Source organism: Canis lupus, chromosome 2 (genome assembly GCF_003254725.2).
Source record: "Canis lupus dingo isolate Sandy chromosome 2, ASM325472v2, whole genome shotgun sequence".
NCBI classification, from domain to species: domain Eukaryota; kingdom Metazoa; phylum Chordata; class Mammalia; order Carnivora; family Canidae; genus Canis; species Canis lupus.
In genome coordinates, this window is record NC_064244.1 from 47,024,728 (window position 1) to 47,047,779 (window position 23,052).

A 23,052-nucleotide genomic window follows, 5' to 3' on the forward strand; every position below is an offset into this window, starting at 1 on the left:
ACACACAGAATTTCAGTTCTAGTAGATTCAAGGCATGGCCGATAATTTGTATTTCTAACAAGTTCCCTGGAGAGGCTAAAAAGTAAATGTGGCTGCTTTATATGGAGGGCTGCAGTCTGGTCAGGGGCAGAAAGGGAACAAATGAAAGGACAGAGGTCTCAAAATCTTTGTCTCCAGCCACTTATGCTGCCCTTACTATGTACTTGAGTTAGGTCAGAAGTCATTAGAGTGACTTCATTTAATGCCCCGTGTCAGGTAACACCTGCTGTCTCCTGTCAGCCAGCATCCCAGGCACTTAGACTATCTCCTAGTTCAGGTGACTGTAGGAAACACATATTGATAAACATTTGCAGCCACTGGTGTGTTTAACCTTTGGTGTTTTTGCCAATAATCCAGTGTTCTAGTTCCATAGTTTTTTAACCTAAAGCTTAGAAATAGTGTTAATTACCCCCCTGCCCCTGCAAAAAAAGTAAGACTTTGTCTCCATTTTCTCTCCATTTGGCTGAAAAGAGAATACCAAATATTAAAACCTCTTATTTTAGTTGTGGGATTATTCAGGCAGTGACATCCATCCTTAGGATGCTATAGGAGCCTGAGTCTGAGTATCTCTCCCTTAGCCACAATTTCTTTCCTCCTTGTATCCTGAGCACAGCTAACACAATTAACTGGGCATGGATTGGTGGCTCATAAGCTATTTCAATCCCCATCTGGCTTCATTCCCTGTTGGAGAAGCTTGTCAAGGCAATCCTCCTCTAAATTTGAGTAAGCCTCTCTTCACTTACACTCCGTGAGGGTGGGGATGGAGGGCAGAATTGAATTTCTTCCGGAGCATGTTTGTTGGTTGTTTAGAAGGATGCAGGTAAGGCACAGGCAATTGCACCTTTATCCATGAACTTTAAAGAAGCCACAGATTTCAAAAGAAAATAAATCTTTTAATCCGTCTACAGCTACTCTCCCTTTTACTAAGTAACTGGCATTTAAAAGAAACCGTTACTGAGCATGCCTTCTGAGCCCCTTTGTAAGTGTTCACAAGAACTACTCCTAAGAGACAAGAGCTCCTGTCTTTCCAGAAGATAGATCCCATTGTGAATATTTAAGAAAAAGTCATATTTAGTCAAAATAGGCAATTATTTTTATTTCACCAGAAGCAAGCTGAAAATAATACCAAAACGCATGTGTAAGCCCATAGTCCATTTCAGGCTTTGAGTACTCCTCTTGGGATCCATGTGTGAGGGAAGGTGGTCCAGAGGGCCTCCTGAAGGGACCAGCTGGTAGCACCTGCCAGTGCACACTAGAACAGTTAATAAAGTTTGAAGAATGAAAACACTTACCTCTGCTATAATCAGTTAGTTGGTACCAAGGGAAGAGTTATATCATTAACAAAAGTGACCAAAACTAAAAACTTATAAGGGACCCAAAAAGAAAAGAAATATATAGGACCTACATTAAGAAAACTATAAAAGTTTTACTGAGAAATGTAAATGAAGGTTTTATATAAGGCTAAATATATAATGTTTCTAAGTGAAAAGACTAGAGTAAAAATATCAATTCTTTCCTCTTTAACATTATGATTTATAATGAGAAATAAATACGAGGTCTTCCTCCAGTTCCAGGCACAGAGCTCCTAAAAGCCTTTAAATTTCCTAACTAATAAGGACAATAAAGCATCTTTTGTTATTCATAACAGGCTTCTTTCAGCCATTTCGAATTTATCCTAATAGGCTAACTTTTGGAAAGCCACTGAGGTTAGGGGCTGGTTGCCACGGGAACCAACCCTGTGCTCAGAGGGTTGAAACTTTCAGCCCTGCTCCTCAGCCTCCAGGGAGAGAAAAAGGGCTCAGTCACCAATGGTCAGTGATTTAATCAACCAAGGTGATGGAATGAAGTCTCCATAAAAACCCAAAAGGATGGGATGCAGAGAGCTTCTGGGTTGGTGAACATGTGATATCAGGAGGATGGCACATCCACAGAGGGTATGGAAGTTGTGCCCCTTCTCCCACACACTGTGCCTTGTGCATCTCTTCTATCTGGCTGTTCCTGAATTGTATCCTTTTAGAATAAAGCAGTAAACTCTCCTCAGTTCTGTGAGCCACTTTAGCAAATTAATGGAATCTGAGCAGGGAGTCATGGGAACATCTGATGTATAGCCAGTCAGCAATACAGATGACAGTCTGGACTAGTGATTGGCATCTGAATTAGGAAAAAGAATCTTTTGAACTGAGCCCTCAATCTGACATGATTTCTAGGTACATAGTATTAGAATTGAGGTAAATTGTGGGATGTCTACCTGGTGTCACAGAATTGCTTAGAATGGAGGGAAAACCCACATGGAGTGACCTTTAAGTATAAAAGTATTGAGCATAGAAGAGAAATGCACAGGAGTGTTATTACAAAACAAATATATACAATTAATAACATTCTAATAAAAAATTTGATGAGATTGGTGTGTATATTACCACTCTCCAGAGAGACAGGATCAATAGGATAAATACAGGTACACATATACACACACAGACATGGAGATTTATTATAGGAATTGGCTCGTGTAATTATGGGGGCCAAGAAGCCACATGATTGGCATTCTGCAAGCTGGAAAACCAGGAAAGTTGGAGGTGTTAAGTCAGAATGAATTTGAGGGCCTGAAAACCAACAGCTGATAGTATAAGTCTCAGTCCAAGTCTGAAGGCCAAAGAACAAGAAGTATCAATATCCAAGGGCAGGACAAGATGGATGTCCCATCCAGAAGGAGCGCATTTGCCCTTTCTCCGCTTTTTTGTTCTCGTTGGGCCTTCAGTGGATTAGGTGATGGCCACCAACACTAGTGAGGGTAAGCTTCTTCATTCTACCAATTCTACTAGTCTCTTTCAGAAACACTCTCACAGATACTCAGAAATCATCTTTTATCATTTCTCTGGGTATCCCTTAACCTAGTCAAGTTGACACATAAAATTTACTATTGCAGTGGAGCTTAGGGGAGAAAGGAACTTGACAAAGCTATACAAAAGTTGACTCATAAAAATAGCTGTGGAAATTTGAAAGAATTCTTATCCAGTACCAAATTGTTGATGAAGTTATAAGAATCAGAACCGCAGGTGAATACAAGAAACGGCATACAGAAAATGGCACAACCCTAAATCTGAGGCCAATCTAAGTACATTTTTCAATAAATGGTTTTGTGAGAGTTGACTATCCAAAAACAAAAATCAAGTTCTATCCTATCTCCTTATATACCAGAATCTCACAATACCATTTATTTTTTATTTTTTAAAGATTTCATTCATTCATCCATGAAAGACGCAGAGAGAGAGACAGAGACACAAGCAGAGGGAGGAGCAGGCTCCATGCAGGGAGCCCAATGTGGGACTCGATCCCGGGTCAAAGGCGTCCCTCACAATACCATTTAACTGATAAAGGAGGGATTTTTTTTTTTTTTAAGATTCTTTTTATTTATTTGAGAGAACACATGTGAGGGAGAGGGAGAGAGAATCTGAAACAGACTCCACACTGAGCATGGAGGGTCAGTCCCAGAACCACAAGATCACAACCTGAGCCAAAACTGAGAGTTAGACACTCAACCAACTGAGGCATCCCAAAGAAGAAATTTTGAATACCAAAAAAAAAAAAAAAGTATGAAATTAAGAAGAATGGTAATTTTGACTATATACAAATTTAAAAATTTTGGAGGTCAAAAGTTACTCCTCATTGCTGTGCCATGCTGCCTAAAACTCCATTCTGTGTTTCATAGTCAGGCATTGATAACCCAGGAGCCTTTTGTTAAAATATAAAATCCTCAAGAGTCAGGGATGAAATGGAGATGAGCATATACCACATGGCAGTTGTGACTATATTGAGGCACTTCGGTTCTCACTTGTAAATAGCAACTTCCCTGAGCCCCCTCCAGTGCCTTTGCTTCACCACCTCAGCCACCCTGACCTATCCACAGGATTCATCCTAACCACCCCCAAGAACTAGCAACTAGGGGAGCCATGTCTGGCCTGAAAGGGCTGTCAGGCTGCAGAACCTCCACCTGTGTCCCCTTCTGATCCACAAGTGCCTATGCCAAGTCATTTGTTACATGTTTAAAATATTCTCCCCTGCTAAGAGGTGTGACAAATGGGTCATTATCAAGGTTTGGTTGATGTAGTAACTGCCACGTTGGACAGAAAATAGGGCCCCGTGAGCATAGGTGAAAAGTCAGATATGTTTTGATGGATGTAGAGTAAAACAGCAGGTCTCAGCAAGAAGGCTGCTAAGAGTGTGACTCGGGCATCCAAAGGGCAAGCAGGTAGTTCCTGATCTATACAAAAAGCCTTCACAAAAAGAAAAAGATGAGGAAAATGGAATATTGAGGATTCCTCAGACTTCCCCTCTCCAATTACATAATTTTACCAATGGCCCTCCAGATAACTGGGTCAACTTAGATGCCCCCTACTTTGACACTTTGTTCTGGGTCAGTTAAAGTTGTACCGAGCCAAGATGTCACAATCCTCCTGCAGGATGTGAGTGAAACAGAGTAGACACAAAGCGTGAAGTCTTTGTTGGTCAGCACAGCCCCTCTTGTTTATGGGGAAAGAGAATATGGCAGGTAGCAGGTGCATAGGTGCCAGGAATGCCAAATGTATGCCATGCTTTGCACAGGCAGGCCTACACCAGGAAAATTGTCCCATCCAAAATGCCAAAAGCATTTAAAAAATAAGAAGAAACATTGAGAAGGAACTTCAATGCCATTTTGCTTTTACAAATCTTGATGGCAGAGATTTGGCATTTTTTTGTTGTTGGGGGAGGAAAGGAGCATTTCTTTAACAGAACAACAGTTTGAAAATTGTTTTATTTTTAAGTCAAGGTGTTCTTTTTTCTTTTTTACTTTCTGTGTAAAAAGAGAAAGATTCTAATAATCATATTTTGTACCGAGAGTCATTAGACCAAAGTATCTGCCTGAAGCAAAATTTTATGGCCAAGTTATGAACCTACAAACAGGAACCTTAACTATTGTGATAGGAGCTGACTGTAGTAATAAAAGTGAATTTGTTAAATAAAATATGTTTATAATTCACTGGGCTCAGAATCAGGTAGGTGGGAAGAAACCTCCTGTGAGTCGTTATGATTTTGCAAAATAGTCAAAAGAACAGTTTGCTCGGTAGGCAGGTAGAGGAGTGCATGCCCTATTGTCATTATTACAGTGTGCGATTTCATTTATTCATGGGGTGCCAGGGATGCGTGGCCCTTTTGTGCTGCTAAAACACAGTGGACAAAAGCCAGAAAATGAAATGAAATCCTGGCCTTAAAGAGACTGCAATTGAAATGTGTAAGCAAGTTCAGTTTGGCTGATGACAAGAAGCACAGAAAAAACATTAATGCAGTAAGCTTCTGCAGATCGTTGTGGGTTTTAGCACTGATTTTGAAAGAGGGTAGGAAGGACAGGATATAGATTCATTTGGAAGTTATTGTGAGCGGCCCAAGCAAAGGGAAAGAAAACAAGACCCAGCCAAAAAGTAAGAATATCACTGGAGTGGAAAGACCAAAGCCAAATGAAGGAAGGACCAAGGCCTGATATTGTAGAGGTTGAAATTCAGAAGTTCTTTTCCTATAGAAAAAAACATCTTGGCTAGTGTAAGAAAGAAGAAAAGCCCTTCTAGCTTTTCCCACAGATGGATGGTCTATGTCATCACCATCAATAAGTGAGATGAGGATCAAACAGAGGTTGAAAGGACATAGAAAAGAGAATTCCAGATTAGGGTTGTGCCTCCATACCAGCCCAGATATTTCTTGTTGCAACAAATTCAATTCCAGAGAAACCTTAGAGAGAATTATGGACTGATTGTGCCCCCTGCCCAAACTTATATGTTGAAGCCCTAACCCCCAGGACCTCAGAATGTGACTGTATTTGGAGATAGCACCTTTAAGGAAGGGAGTGGGTTAAAATAAGGACATTCGATGGGTCATAGTCCATTCTTACTGGTGTCCTCATAAGAAGAGGAGATTTGGACCCACAGAGATGCCAGAGATGTACGCACACACAGGAAAGACAGTGTGAAGATAGTGAGAAAGCAGCTGTCTGCAAGTCAAGGAGAGAGGCCTCACCGGAAACCTAACCTGCTGACACCTTGACCTCAGACCTCCAGCCTTCAGAACTGAGAGAAAATCAATTTCTGTTTCAGCCACCTAGTCAATGGTATGTGTTATGGCAGCCCTAGCAAACTAATACAGACAGCAGAGGGTGGGAGAGAGGGAAAGAGAAAGAATAAAAGAAAATTTAAAATATCAAGAAGAAGGAAAGGAAGAAGCAGCAGCATTAATTGTAAACCCAATTAATAGTAGGTCCTAAAAATGACATAGAAATAAACTTCCTTGACCTCAGAAATAATCATTTTACAAAAAAGAAAACTAAAGTCCAGAGAGAGCAGAATTACTACAAAAAGTCATAATCAGTTTTTTCTCCTGCTAATGTTGGAACTCAGATCTACCAGTGACCTTGGGCCCTCTTTCTCAACCATACCCCTCAGGGCCTTGATGGGGGCAGGCTTGAATGGCTGCCTCATGCTAGGACTACTCCACCCATGCTTCTGCGATGACCAGGATAGTCTTCCTAAAACCCAAATATCATTCTATAACTCTCTCAGTCACAATCTCAGTAGCCATTCTTTGTCCACAGGTTCAAATTCAGACTCCTCCATGAGTCTGCTCATCTTGAAAGTCATTATTTCAGGTTCCCAAAAAGGGCTATGCTCTCTTCCATCCATACCTCTTCATGTTGCTGTCCTTCTGTCCAGAGCATTCTCCACCTGTCCTCACTCCCTGCTCCTTGAATAGTAAGCCCTTGTTCAGTTTTCAGGACCATTGGTCTTTTTTAAAGATTACTTCTTCCAAGAGCCCAAATTGTGGATTAGCTGGGAGTTGGTTTTTTTTCCCCCCTAAATTCTCCTTGTATTTCTCCCATTTAGTGCTCATTGAATTATATTGTAATTGAGACTCCAATGGGCCATAAACTGGATAAGGGCAAACACCAGGATTTTCTCATGCCTAATAAATAAAAGGTGAGGGAATTATGTATGTTTCAGAGAGTTTTCATTCGCTGTTATGTATATTTTAAAGAGGTACCATATGCACTGCTTCAGATTTCACAGACATTTGTTAATCTGACTAGTCCATTGTTCCATGTAGATGCTTAATAAATACTAGCCAAATGAGTGAAAAACCAAGTTAATAATTGGTATCAGAAAGCAGGAGGAGGCTGCATATTGTAGCTGCCTTTGCTTCACCAGTAATTTCTTCATCTGACCCATTTTACCCATCCTCACCCAGAGAAATTATAAGACTGCAGAGTACAAGATGGGAGGATTCCTGGAAGTCATCTAGTCAAATGGGCCTGCTGAGAAGAGGGTTGAAAACCTTGAGGAAAGGGTAGAAGAATTTTGGGGAGTCTCCAGAACAGGTATTTCTAGAGCCAGTGTAGCTCTGGCCCTGCTGTCAATATCCCCAGGGAGGGCCAGAGGTAGTCTTTTTATCCAACGGTATTCAAATCTAGCCAAAGCCCTGAACACTGAGAGGTTAGATGATTGGCCCAATGCCATGAAGTCAACCAGGTGGGAGGGTGGAGGCTGAGATTGGATCCCAGGAAGTGTGGCTCTAGGGTCCATGCTTTTAACCAGTACACTTCATGATAAGATGAATTTCCTGAATTTTTTCCATTGGTGACAAATGGTGGTTGAGAGTCCTAGACCCAGACTTCCTCCCTAGGATGGTTGAGTTGTTGCTCTGCTTCTTGCACATTCGACATGTTGGAGAGACCCAGCAGGCCTGTTCAGAAGGAAGATTTTTCTCTCTGCAGGTCCAGATTCCCACCAGTGGAATGTCACCAGTCAGAATAGGCAGGTGGCAAATTTAAGTAATTAGTGAAAATCAGGACTCACAGTCTTGAGAATAATTAATGTTGTCTTCTAATCTCTTTCCTCTGGGGAAAACTTTGCATATTGCTTAAAAGAAATGTCATCTATGCCTCACTGTTTCCAGAACCTCACTGTGAATAGCAGTGTTTCCAGAGCTGCGCAAAAGCATCATTTTAAAGGTCTTTCCCTCAATTACCAGCCAAGTCTATTCATTTTCCTACAGATCTAACACCACATAGGCCCCTATAATGGTTGAACTGCCAGGCGAGGTCAGATGTGTTGTTAAAAGGTGACAGGGAGCTTCCTATCCCCCATTGCCACTTGGTACTTAAAGAGCAGTGACTGGGACCCTACAGAAGAATACAGCCTAGTCATCTTGAGGAAATACAGAGTTGCTTCACAGGAATGATGTTGCATGGCATGCAGTGAAGGATGAGAAGAATATTCACGGATAAAGAGGGGCAGAGGTTGCAGTCAGAGAAAAGAACAAAGGAAGAGTTGAAAATACAGGGAAAATTCAAGAAAGAAATGATCATGTTGGGTTTTCTAAGTTGAGAGAGGAAAAAAAAATACTGCAAAGGCAGACTGGAGCTACTTTATGGTGAACCTTTGAGACCAGCCAAAGAAATAGGTTTAATCCGTAAGACATTAAAGTGTCATTAAAATTTTTTGAGGAAAGGTATTCCAGAGAGTGTTTACTATCTTAAAACTGGAAGGGATGTCTTTTAAGGGAACAGAGAAGAGAGAGGACTTGGCCAAGGTGCACCCAGAACTAGAGGCCAGGTCTCTTGACCCACAGTCCAGGGCTCTGTACAGCGATTACCCACTCTGCTGCTCCATTAATTATGTCAAATTGTATGGCACCTAAGTGGTGTTAGCCATGGTGGCTTTCTGTTTGTTGTTTTTTTGTTTATCATATTCCCATCCTCATCTCCTGCCTAGCTCCTGATCCACACCTGCTTACTAGCTTACTTCCTTATGATATCTCTGTGAACATCACCCTGGCCATAGGTGATCCTTACTTTGATGAGCACAAGCAGCAAGCTCCTGTGCTTTGGCCAGATACAGTTCATCTCTCCCACTTCTGGACAGAGAGAAATCATACATGTATTGTACCTTGATGGGAATCAGTCCCTCATGTGCTGGGTCAAATGAGATTTGAGAGGGCTGGGCATGAGAGATAGAATGAGATTTCCTTCTACCATTCCACTCAATAGTCATCAACAGTCATACATCCTAACGTGGGACTCAGAGAGGAGATAGAAAATTGCCATCCTCGGGTCATCTCAGTCCTGGGGTGCTTTTCATGGTGACAGCATATCACCACATGGAGTTAATTCTAGCATTAAAAATACCTTTTTCATATAATATAACCCTTCAATTCAGAGCAACTTCAACCCATGCTAAACAGAAAAAAAAAAAAAAAAAGGAGTGGGCTGTTCAATGCTGGAAGAAAAAGAGGTGTGTTTTATACATCTCCAATGCAGTACCTTCCTAAAAAATTTTCAAGGATGATTTGCACTGCATGACACATTTTCTGTGCATTCTGCCTTTAAAACCTCACCTCCAGTAAGATGTAAGTCCACTCTTTGTTCAAACTATTATGGAGAACTCCCTTCTGCTTCTTTTATCTTTCCATAAAATATCTCACTTTGTGCTCTTCAGGTCCAAAGCCACAAGGTGTATAGAGTGGCAAGAAACTCAGAGTTGATGAAAGGGTTATCTGAGGCTCCAAATACCTGGCTTTTTTTTTTTTTTTTTTTTTTTTTTTTTTTTTTTTTTTAATGAAGCACCATCTAGTACCATTCTTCATTCATTCTCCCAGTATTTTTTGAGCACCTACTTATGAGCTAGATTCTTTGCTAGAAACAGGGTACAAGGTTGTGACTTAATTGGCAACCTGGTCAGTTTTATTATAGAAGGAAGCACAAAGTACTTGGTTTTCTCTATAATATATAATATGTATCACAGGCTGCATTAGCATTCCATCACAATGCTCTCATTCTGCAGCTAAGTTCACTTTCATCATCAATACACTAAGGCATTAATAATATTACTCCAATATTGCTTCAGTAGCTTTACAAGAACAGGAACAAACTCTTGCATTCTTAACATGCTTATTTGTTATGGACTGTTTGTGGTCTGCTCCGAATGTGTACATTGAAGTCCTAACTTCCAGTACCCTCTCTCCTGTTTTGCGTTCTTGTTTTTTAACTTCTCATACCTAAAAAAATGTGAGATACAGTACTAAGTCAAAAAACATTGACAGCTTGTCTCTGTTTACTAAAATCCTTGTATTGACTCCTCTGGCCAGTCGTCTGTAACATACACTCATACCTCCCTTGCTTGCTTTCTCACTGAGAGCTCCCCGCCTTTACAAGGGAGATTTGCTGCTTTCTAAGCATCCCCATGCTCCTGTTTTTCTGCCTCCATACCTCGGCTCTCTGTTTCTTCCCTCTGGAATTTCCTCTTGCCTGTATTTACCACAATCCTTTATTCACTATCAAGGCTCATCTGAATAGCCATGAACCTGTTCCTGATCTCACCAACCACATGTGACTTCTCCATCCCTTGAATTTCATTTGAACATCCCTTTGGGAATTTACCTTACTTCCATTTAGTTATGTTTGTAGTGTCTCAGACCTTCTGCTAGACTTTGGGTTCTTTAAAAAATGAGGGTGCAGGGGATCCCTGGGTGGCGCAGCGGTTTAGCGCCTGCCTTTGGCCCAGGGCGCGATCCTGGAGACCCGGGATCGAATCCCACGTCAGGCTCCCGGTGCATGGAGCCTGCTTCTCCCTCTGCCTGTGTCTCTGCCTCTCTCTCTCACTGTGTGCCTATCATAAATAAATAAAAATTTAAAAAAAAAATTAAAAAAAAATGAGGGTGCAATTTGGTCACTTTTGCCTCCTCAGAATGACCCCCACATTGTCACACAGTGCTCGGCTATTAGTAGGCAATTAAAGAGTCCCAGAATGAGGTCATGCTTTGCTGAATCATTTGAAAGCAATCTCCAACCATACCTTTCCTTCTTGACTATTTGGAGCATTGGTCATTCACAATGTACATAATGCATGTTATGTGCTGGATAAACCTGGACCAGAAACAGCCAAAGTTGATAGAAGAGTTTACTTACACATCCAGAGTCCTATATTCCATTAGAATATTGAAAAATCTGATGACCTTGGACTTTCCCTCACAGCGACCATCAGAAAACGCAATTTTGCAGCTGCCCTCTTTGGGGAAAGCATGTCTGCTTCAGTCTTCCACAGACCCCTGGGCCTGCCTCTTTTACCTGTGTCCCCACCAGGTCCTCTGGTTGTTCAAATTTGTAGGCCCTGGTCTAAATCATGTGTGGCTTTTGCCATTTCCAAAGAACCTACCATTGCGATGTTGCTCAGAACAAAAACTCTACACTTAAAGCTTGCAAGTCATTTTTTAAAAATGCACTCCTCTGAATACTAACACTGAGAATCCTGAATGATTTCCTGATGTACTTCTTCTTTCTGAAAAGGTGTCTCCAAGTACCTTTAGAAATTATAAATCGACAGCACACAAAGGCAGCATGAAAGTCACTTCAATGAATATAAAAATAAAACAAAATTGTAACATGTGAAAATGTCAAACCCTCATTAAAATACTGGAAATGTCATTTAATAAAAGAAGCTTGGAGATTCACATTGTTAAACTGAGATACTGAAGAACCTCATGCACATATTTTTAACACATAATCAAGAGAAAGAACTGAACTGGGAACGGTAAGGAAAATAATTTTGCCATATGTACCCCAAAATGTAGTAAATAAACAATGAGCAGAGATATGTTTTTACTCTTTGAATACAACATCAGGTCCCTAGAGCTGTGCTACAAGTCAACAGTGTGTATTGCATTGAGAAAAAGAACTCACTTTATTAAGCATCAAGAACAAAATCCTCCACAAATGTCTTCTCTAATAGAAATCACTTTCACTGCTAATTTGAAATTTGGAGCAATAGCCTTTTATTAAACTATTTACAAATAGCTTTTTATACGTCAGAATATATAATCATAAATCAAGTCGAGATTATTGCATTAGCCTCAAATAGACTCAGTCAGAGAACCGCAATGGAGATTTTTTAATGCCCTTCCCTCCAATTTTACCCATAATACCTTGCAGTGCAACTTAATTTTGATATTGAGTCTTTCATAAAAGTTCTATCTTGACTAACTCAGATAACACTGTTACAAAATTTAAATGAAAAACGAAACATGGCAAGGAGAAAAAATTAACAGAGGTAGCCAGGGGACTCCAGATACATCTTCAAGTGAAAATAGGAAATATATGGAAAGTCAATAAAGAAGTGAGACAGAAAAGCAGGCTCCTATGTTTAAGCTGCATAGTAAGTGAATTTTTGCCAGCTGTGGCCTACTGGCTTGAATAAATAGCACAGAGATCATGGGAAAAGTCTGCATGAGGGAGTAGCAGGAAAGCATTCAAAACAAAATGGGCATTATAAGTGGATTTTGCAATTATCTTTGAATGCCTTTCCAGCCAGGTGGTATATCTTAATGGAGAAGAGCATAGTCTTTGGAGTTGGATTTCCTGGTGATAGAGGGCAGGTTACTCTCTGTTCCTCTGTTTCCTTATCTATAAATTGGAAATAACAGTGCCTACATCATAGGGCTGTTGTGGGGTTAAAGGAGCTAATGTACATAACACACATAGGACACCTGTTGCTACCCTAGCGTCCTTCGTGTTGGCATTGAGGCAGATTGAGACACTGAAAATCCTAAATAGGTATTAGGCTTCAGAATGAGCACACTCAATCTCTTGACTTATTCTCTTTGAAAAGGAACTTATATTGAAGCAAGTCATAAAATAAAAATGCAACATTTTTGAGCAAGAAAATAGGAAAAGATCTTAAAACCCACCAAGTCGAACACTTGAAGCCATAAGTAAATGGACATAGGACTATTGGACCAGAATAAAATCAGAATATCAAAGTGTTTTCCAAATGAAAAGTCGAACAATTGTTTAGTTAGGTTCAGTCCCTGGGAGAGAAATGATTAAAAAAAAAAAAAAGAGGCAAATAACTGTGCCCACAAAGTCAAAGGATTAATTTGTCATAAGAGAGTGTGAGCCTAGTTTTGTGGTTCATCTTTCCCTTTGTGTACCTATATGTGTACCTATTGTCCTCTGCCTCTGTGATCTGGCTTTCCCATTTGGCCTTTGCCATAGCCATGGCCATGTATTTTTTTTTAAGATTTATTTATCTATTCATTCATGAGAGAGACAGAAAGAGAGAGGCAGAGACATAGGCAGAGGGAGAAGCAGGCTCCGTGCAGAAAGCCCAATGTGGAACTCTGTCCCAGAACTCCAGGATCAGGCCCTGAGCCAAAGGCAGACAGACACTCAACTGCTGAGCCACCCAGGTGTCCCAGCCATAGCCATGTATTTGCCTTTTGTTCACAGTGGATTTGGTAGCAATGGGTTACAGATGATGCAGCAGCATATCTGTGATTGGAGGAAATGGGTCTGACTTTGAAGGTCAAAGCCATTCTGAGAAACCACTTAGTAGGTGTAATGTGGAGATGAGGACCTCTGACCAGGGTCCTCAAGCAGGTATCAGGGTTTCTGATCACAAGAAACAACAGAACCAGCCACATCTACCAACTGCACAGAGAGCAAAGATCGGGACCAGCTATGAGTAAAGTGAAGGGATGGGCAAGAACCGAAAGGGACACTAAACAAGTGTCAGTAGTTTCAGGCAACCTATCAAGAACCAGGCTACCCAGAACAGAACTGGCGCACAGTAGAAGGTCACTAAATGAATGAGCAAATTAATGACTGTGAATGAATGAATGAAAGAAAGGGTCATGGAAAAGCAAGCAGGAGGACAGGTATAAGCTGTGAGGGGAAAGAAAAGGGGACCCTTGATAACGCTCTTTTGCCTCTACCTGAGAGTGGCAGGAGCCTCCTTTAAGACTGGAAGGGTGCTTAAGTGTGGCTGGCTAGGGGAGTGCCAGTGTGAGTACCCAGTGCGTCGTGCTTGCTTCAGCAAGGAGTAATGAGGGAAAAAACCAAATAGTCACTTACAACCTTTATCTCCTAAACCTAGACATCTTCCAAGTGCCCTTTTATTCACAGGTCTCCAAGCAAACCTTTGTAACTCCAGCTCCCATGGTTCCAACTAGGTCTCATGGGATCTGCATGACACTGCTACACTGTTTGTTATTCTCCAGGGGTGAAAATCTCTGGGGTCTCCCTTATTCCGTTCCATCCATGGCCTTGTTTAGGACAAAAGAGGGAGAGAAGGAAAAGGAGGAAAAAGGGTAATGATTTTTTACAGATTTCGATTAAGCTTTATTGAGAGAAAAAAAAAAACAGGACTGTAGAAAGAAATAATGCTATTCCCTCATATCTCAGTCTTTGTCAATATCCCTTACCCAGGACTTCCTAAGAATGAGGCTAAGGGGTAGATGGTGCTCCAAGAGCTCTCCTTAGGACTAACCCCTCATTTCCCCAGCTGCGGGGAGTATTAGCTACTGATCGAAATTGCTTTTGGCTGCAGGGCCATGTCCCCTCCCAGAGAGCATCCATAAGCCAATGACTGGATGGTACAGAGACACAGAGGATCATCTCAGTCTCAAATGCCCCGTAGGATAAGCTGAACTGCAAAAGCAATGCAAATCCTCCACCATTCCTGACTTCCTCACTTCCCTGCAGGAAGTCTGTCGGCCTCAGAGTCTGTTTCCAGAGAGCCCAATCTAAGACAAGGCATACCATGTTTAAGGACACATGTCACATAGATTCCAATAGGAGAGAGAGTAGACCAGCCATATGTGCTATTTCAACTAGCCATTGACTGGATAGTCATGATGTCGAGAGATGGTTAGCCTAAAGGAATGCTTCTAAGCTGCAGAATTACATTTGGAAAAAATAGAGTTGTTCCTTTCCCCAGGAGAGAGATGACAAAAGGAAGGAAGCTATCAAAACATGGGCACCACTGTTACCTAGAAATAGTTTATGATTTTTCACATTGCTATGTAATTGGGATATTCTCTCATTAAATGTAGAATAATGTATAATCCCTTATTGAATCCAAACAATTTCAGTAATGTTATAACCCTCAAAAACTCAGCATGAGTAGTTTATGTAAAGCAGTAGATAGATGGGATTTAACGACTATCTTGGGGTTTGGTAAAACCGTGTGGTGGTATTTGGATGATTGTGTCCAGGAATAATTGTTTCATTCATATTGAATACCAGGAAGGCCATAGGAATTAAATAATTTATATTGAATTAAATAGCCAACAAACCTAATGAATCATGCACTGCATTCTGATTGGTGGAGAAGAGACATTAGCCCCCAGAGAATAGCTGCTCTCTCTACATAACCATCCAGGCATGCTACAGATAAATTTGCAAGTTAGCCAATATAGTTGCAAAAGATGAACTGACTGTACAAGATAGATACTGAATTCCCCAGGGCCTGAGCTGACCAGTGCTGACTTGGTGGTGAATACTAAAAAAATATTACAGAAACAATTTAAAGCTAACCCTCAAATTTAGGAAATCAGTTCAAGTTATGCAGCTTGAGAAATTAACCGTGCTGTTCTTTGTAAGATTGCTAATTACTGTTAGGGAGAAGTGTGCCTTTAAAGAGATATACTTAAAGCAGGAATGGTAGATTGGGTTCTGTCAAAATATTGAGCATCTATAGCATTAAAAGGAATAGTTATGAAAACAGTCGGACAGGACGCCTGGGTGGCTCAGCAGTTGAGCGTCTGCCTTCAGCTCATGGCGTGATCCCGGTGTCTGGAATCGAGTCCCACATCGGGCTCCTTGCAGAGAGCTTGTTTCCTCCCTCTGCTTGTGTCTCTGCCTCTCTCATGAATAAATAAATAAAATCTTAAAAAAAGAAAGAATAACACTAGGACAATTTCTATAGAATATATGTAAAATTACCTTTTATTTGCCATAGCCGTTTTGAATAGTAAACACAGGGTTAGAATATTGTTTATCTCTGAGGATCTTGAAGAACATCCCATAAAAGAGAAAGAATGAGTGAAAAAGATAACTCAGTGTTTGATGTGTTTTCAGTTTACTTTTTTTTTTTTACCAAAAAGTCCACATTACTTTAAGAATTTATGAGAGCTCTGCATGGTGCCTAGGTGGGGATGTCATCATGTTAGAAGCTGGAGTTTACCGGGTGTGTCCTCCTGAAGCTTTTTATTTCTCTGGGGAGAAATATTTTTAAGGAAAATAGCCACAGTATCACAAGTCTTGCTGGATCTGTAGTTAAGAGCACCAGGAGGATGACTTCGTTCGCAGCTGTCACCAGGACCCCTAGAGAAGAGCTGTCTCTTCTAGATCATTCTTTTTTTTTTTCTTTCTGGAGAGTAGAAATCATGATTAAAAGACCAAACATAAGCTTTGCCTGCTACTCTGTTTAAAGGAATATACAACTTGAACAGAGTTTTAAGATCTAAAAAGACCTGCAGATCTTTTTCTCTAATCTTTATCTCACTGTAGAAGTCATTAGATATTCCAACACTGGATAGAACATAACTTTCCAAGTTTTTTAGTTTCCTAAATTTTTCCCAAGCATTCTCACAGACTATATTTTAGGCTTGTAGGTCAGCTCTTTCTACCTGTTGGCTATTTTTTTCCCTTTTTTAACAGAAGGCTTGGGAACCTCTCTACCACTTATCCATGGAATGGGTCTCATCACTTTTCCAGATGTCTGGCCCAAAGCCCCTGCTGTTTCATCTTTAAGAGTGTCTACATCCGGGTTTTTAGCACACATATTTCTTACCTCATAGAGTGGGTGCACTTATCAGAAGTTGGGTATGACAGCTAGATTTCCACAGGGGAATAAAACTGAGGCTGTTTCTGAAAACCACACTTGACCCTGCTGTGATTCCTTCCTGCGCGGCTGTTCTGAGGAACGGTAGTCGTGTGTCTCCGTCCACCTTCTCTCCCACCTAAGTGTGTGCCACCGCCCCATGGAAGATTCAATGGACATGGACATCAGCCCCCTGCGGCCCCAGAACTATCTTTTTGGTTGTGAACTAAAGGCTGACAAAGATTACCACTTTAAGGTGGATAATGATGAAAATGAGCACCAGTTATCTTTAAGAACAGTCAGTTTGGGAGCTGGTGCAAAGGATGAATTGCACATTGTTGAAGCAGAGGCAATGAATTATGAAGGCAGTCCAATTAAAGTCACTCTGGCAACTTTGAAAATGTCTGTACAGCCAACGGTGTCCCTTGGGGGCTTTGAAATAACACCACCTGTGGTCTTACGGTTGAAGTGTGGTTCCGGTCCTGTGCATATTAGTGGACAGCACTTAGTAGCTGTAGAGGAAGATGCAGAGTCAGAAGATGAAGAAGAAGAGGATGTGAAACTTCTTAGTATATCTGGAAAGCGTTCTGCCCCTGGAAGTGGTAGCAAGGTTCCACAGAAAAAAGTAAAACTTGCTGCTGATGAAGATGATGATGACGACGGCGATGACGACGATGATGAAGATGATGATGATGATGATGATTTTGATGATGAGGAAGCTGAAGAAAAGGCTCCAGTAAAGAAATCTATACGAGATATTCCAGCCAAAAATGCACAAAAATCAAACCAGAATGGAAAAGACTCAAAACCATCAACACCAAGAACAAAAGGTCAAGAATCTTTCAAAAAACAGGAAAAGACTCCCAAAACACCGAAAGGACCTAGTTCTGTAGAAGACATTAAAGCAAAAATGCAAGCAAGTATAGAAAAAGGTGGTTCTCTTCCCAAAGTGGAAGCCAAGTTCATCAATTATGTGAAGAATTGCTTCCGGATGACTGACCAAGAGGCTATTCAAGATCTCTGGCAGTGGAGGAAGTCTCTTTAAGAAAATAGTTTAAACAGTTTGTTAAAATTTTCCGTCTTCTTTCATTTCTGTAACAGTTGATATCTGGCTGTCCTTTTTATAATGCAGAGTGAGAACTTTCCCTACCGTGTCTGATAAATGTTGTCCAGGTTCCATTGCCAAGAATGTGTTGTCCAAAATGCCTGTTTAGTTTTTAAAGATGGAACTCCACCCTTTGCTTGGTTTTAAGTATGTATGGAATGTTATGATAGGACATAGTAGTAGTGGTGGTCAGACAAATGGAAATGGTGGGGAGACAAAAATATACATGTGAAATAAACTCAGTATTTTAATAAAGTAAAAAAAAAAAAAAAAGAAAAGAAAAGAAAAAGAAAACCACACTTGAGAAACCAGGAAAACATTTAACAGTATTTGATACTTAACATTTTAGAAGTGCATTTTAATAAGTATTAGTAATATTACAAACTAAGGTAATGAAGTACAGAACTAGAAACTGTTGTACAGTACTAGTGTTAGGTGTGCAGAGAGAAAAAAGCTGCATCTGACCAGAAGGGAACAGGAAAAAAATGTCTGGTAATAGTTGCTTGCAACAGCTTTTTCTCCTTGGTTTCTCATTCACACATTCAGGCACCTTTCTAGACAACCTTAGAAGAGGTGACAACCTTGTAATATGATACTAGTAATGGTAGTACAGTGGTTACTTCAGTCAAAAAAGCAATGTCTGTTTTCATGTGGACCCCCCACCCCCACTCCCAATCTAATCGAATCCACAGATTAGCTATGGGCAAGTTTTCTCAAGGCATTTCATTCACATGTCATGACACCCAATGTGATGTGACTTGCCTTATTATTGCTTTGCTTAATCATCTCTCTACTAAAGTGTGAGTTCCTTGAGGGCAGAAATTGTGTCTTTTCTGTCCCCAACTCTCTCCCAAGCCCCTGTAATGCACGTAGCAGTCACCAAAATATTTGATGAAGATTCGATGAAGGAATGAAGAAGTTAATATATTTCCTTAAGCATCAGTACCTTCAAATGTGGAAGGGGAGTAATAAGACCACCTACCTTAGAAGGATGAGCTAGCATACATAAATGAGATAGCATACAGAGCAAAGCACAGTACCTATTATTAAGCAAATGGAAAACATTTTCTTTCCTTTCTTCCTATTACAATCCACGTTAGCCTCATCGTATGTTTATAGTGGTGATCCTTAACCATACCATATCCTTCTTATAATAAATATTATATAATGTTCTCTATGCTATCCTAAAGTGAAAATCACAGATACATAACCTACCTGTCCACATAATTAACATATATAATATTTATTATATGTATAATGCCTTGTTATACAAAAAAAACTTTTTAAGTAATGGGCGAAAAGAAAATCCATGTGTTTTAATGGTTTTTTTCCATGTGTTTTAACATTTAAATGTTCAGATTTTACTATACTAAAAGACCAAAAAGTCCACACATTTCCAGAATGCTCCCTGGGGTGAGTACTGTGCCCAAGGACAACTGCCGGTTTATCCTTGGCTGGTAAAAAGTCATTAAAATACAAGCTAAACAAGGTGGAAGAAAGGACATGAGAATCAGAAAATTACATCAGAAAAAAGGGAGATCCCCTGGGAAGATGGCCCCCTTTATAGTCGGGCAACTTATTCTGCAGCTCGGTGACCAGAAGGAGAGCTCCTAAGTTGTCACATGCTGCCTGGGAAGAGTACAAATTACCTGTTGTCAAACCTAACACCATAAAATGCAATTGTGTACTTGCCAACTCACAAAATATTAGTGATACAAGGAAAACTTACAGATCATTGTGTTCAACGTCTTTGTTTTATCAATGAGGATGCAGAGTACAGTGAGGGTTAGTGAGAAGCCCATCTCCCTGTTCACCAGATCTCATCTAAGCAGTATAATTAATGATGAGTCTACTTGAATCAGGGATACTGTGTCTTGGGTCAAGCTTTATAACAGAGTACCACAGATTGGCTGGCTTATAAAAAACTTCTCAAGGCTCAAAGTCTGAGATCATGGTGCCAGCATGGCCAGGTTCTTTGTAGGGCCCTCTTCTAATTGTATCCTCCAACAGCAGAAGAGTTCTCTTCTATAGAAGTACCCATCCCATTCTTGAGGGCTCCCTGCTCATGACCTAAACTGTCAGTGGTTAGCAGCCAGAAACCTGAAGAGTCCTGAAAGGTTGGTCACCTCTTTGTTCATGTCATGCAGCAAACTTGAAAATTCTCTGACCACACTCTTCTGATTGTCCTCATGGAAGATGCTAAAGAAACCTACCTTCTCTTTAGTCTTAAGTAAACTGATTCTTTGTTTTTCCCCTGATCTGTGGCAAGTAGATCTCATTTTTCCAAGTTTAGTGTCAATTTTTAAATGTCTTATAAGCCCTCACAGTTACAGTGTGCTAATAAATGTGATAGTTTTTTTCCCTCCAACATCAGGTCTGTTAATTTGCCCTGCTTGCATCTGGGATTTCCCCAGTATTGTAGCACTAGCATCCATGTGAAGTCAAATAGAACTGAGATTGAATTCCAGCTTCTTCATTTATTACTTGGTTGACTGTGGGAAGATAATTTTTATCTGTATGAACCTCAGTTTTGTCATCTTAAACGGCGGTATAATTTTTACTTTATTGGATTATCACAAAGATGGAGTTATTCTTAATAATTGTTTGTTACAAACATTTAAGGCTCTTTAAGCCTTTATCAACTAACACTTTTTAATGGTGTATTGTTGGATATATAGAGGTCTGAGGTTGGGAGGAAAGGGGTATGTGTTTGTATATGTGGTCTTTCAGTAGTTTCTCCTCTTCCTAGTACCACATGGATTCCCTTTTGTAGAATCGCTCCTTTGGCATTGAGGTGTTGGGTGGGTTAGTGAATCCAGGTACACATCTCCCACTTAGATCTAAGGAGGCCAAACTCTGCTTCTCCCTGGCCAAAGGCTGCTCTTGTGACTTTTAACAAGGCTGATTCTCCAAATATTTTCCTGGAGGAGTTGAATTTTGAGCATGGTGAAAGAGATGGGTGAACTTACGTATTTCTTTTTTTTTTTTTTTTAACTTACCTATTTCTAATGGCGGCAGGGTTCCTCCTGCTGCACCTAAAACTATGAGCTTCCCATTTATACCCCAGGAAAAAGTGTTGAACCCACACCATCAAAGACAAATAAACATATTTCTTATTGGTTCCATTTCCGGGTCCTGAGGAATACCTAAAAGCCATCACCAGCTGTTGGTAGCCAGATTTGGGATTTCTTAAGCAATAGAGCCCTCTAAAAACTTAGTAGGCATCTGGCTTTTTGCTCCCAGTCAATTCTATGTATGTGCAGCCAAAAGCTACTTCAAGTCTGAGAAGCCAATCTCTTAATACCAACCCTCTGAATTCTGCCAGTTGCCCCAGCCCACGTTATAATGGTGTCAGCCGCTGTGGAGCCAAAATGACCTTTCAAGAACCAGGAAAGATACAGGTAATGGAAGTCGAGAGCCAGGAGCCACACTTGATCATTTTACCTACCGTCAGTACTATTCATTTTTTTGTTTCTTTACAATGATACACAACAGCCTGGAGTAATGAGTAGGATGGGAACCCAGACAACAGAGAAAAAGTACAGTAAGAGGCTCAGAATATTCCCCTCTGTTAGCCAGATATGTGGGCATATCTTTTCATTTCAGTTTGTTTATGTTTCTATCATGTCCATGGGTATTTGGGGAATGCCTTCTATATGAATGTGGTCAAATAAAGCATATAGTTCATGAAAATAACTGTAGTTCAGTACATCCACAAATCTATATGGCAGAAATACTCAAGAATCCTCTCATCTTTGAAAAAATTGCTCTTACAAAGTCTCCTCAAGAACAAAGTAAGTTTTCTGTACTTTCAGTGTGTTCTCGAGTCTCTAGAGGGACCTCAGGAAGCCAGGCATGGATGTTTTTAAAATGTCATTAATATCTGGTGCTCAGGATGAGTAACCAATGGGTCCAGTGATCATTGGAGGGACTGTGTATTCTAAATGTTAATATTACTTGGGAAGATTACTTTGTGTAGGTCATAGAAAAGGGAACAAATCACAGTTTGCCTTTTGGAGAAAGGAGGATAAAAGAAGCTATGTCTTGTATATCTGTAATTAATGGGGTTTACAAATGACTCAATCTGCTTCCCACCTGAGTCCAAGGCTTGGGGAGCAAAGTGATAAATGGCCAAGGAGATGATTTTAGCCAAAGGTAACTCTGTAGCACAACACAGAGGCCTATTATTACTTTTTTTTAATCTGCAAAGAATTTAACATGTATCTGGCTTTCAGTACGATTTCTTGGTGGATGGAGGAAGGAGGCCTTGAGCAATGAGCATATCCATTACTTTCTTATCATTAAAGCTCTAGGCATCATTCCCTGGTGATGAAGTGCCTCTGCCATGATTAAGACTATAGAATTATTAAACCACCCTGAGTCTCAAAGATGATTTAGAAATATGTCTTCAGAGAGTTGTCTAATCAGGTACTTCACAGAGGAGGAGCCATCCAGCCATGTACACACATACCCAGCCTTGACCTTTTGGAATAAAGATCATTTGCTCAACAAGTAAATGTTTTCACCCTTGATCAATTTGCTTTCCAAAATGCTTTCCTTATATTTTTTAACTTAGTTCTCACTTTTCATGAAAGAAATGGGCAGACACACACACACACAAACACACAGTAAAGACATGCATGGTTCTGTAAGACCGTCATTGTGAACGCTTTACTTATATTTACACCTCCATCATTAAGACGCATGTTAATAATATTTCTTCTGGAGTCTTCTCTTTTAGGCATTATCTATACACTTCCCAGTCTTGCACTGCTCCCCTCCTCCCCACCTACCAGGTACCCTTTCCATCTCCCAACCCACCCATCTCAGTTATAGAGCTGTACCACAGTTTCTGTTGGAACAGCTTTAATGTTGACATTATCGTACCTATAACACTTCTGGACCTTGATCTCATTCCTTGCAAAACTCTCTAACCTCAAAGGAATACACACTCTGTGTGTGTATTCTATTCTTTATGTATTTACCACTAAATCAGTCCCAAACTCTTCCCAGAGTCCAGATCTCCCCCAGAATGTTCAAATATGGCAGGTTGTGGGTCATCCCTCAGTTTCCCCATCTTGCAGACATCTCTCTTGGCACCTCCTGACCCACTCCTCCCCCATTTGTTGTCCTCTACTCCTAGTGCCTAGTTTTTCCCTGGAATTGCCTTCCATGGCAGCTGTGAAAATGTCCTTTTCTTCCATGTTATGTTGGTCTGGTTTTCAAGTCCTGTCT

General features: G+C 40.5%; 1 protein-coding gene and 1 long non-coding RNA gene across 45 annotated transcripts in view; both read left to right on the forward strand.

Annotated features, from left to right (window-relative positions):
- The window catches only part of LOC112660539 (uncharacterized), a 270,043-nt gene that overhangs the window by 54,978 nt on the left and 192,013 nt on the right, over window positions 1-23,052 (forward strand). The window lies entirely within an intron of this gene.
- LOC112660538 (nucleophosmin-like) lies at window positions 16,791-18,075 on the forward strand. The gene has a single exon (XM_035713061.2). The coding sequence runs from the start codon at window positions 16,873-16,875 to the stop codon at window positions 17,755-17,757; it is 885 nt and encodes a 294-aa protein (XP_035568954.1). The 5' UTR covers window positions 16,791-16,872; the 3' UTR covers window positions 17,758-18,075.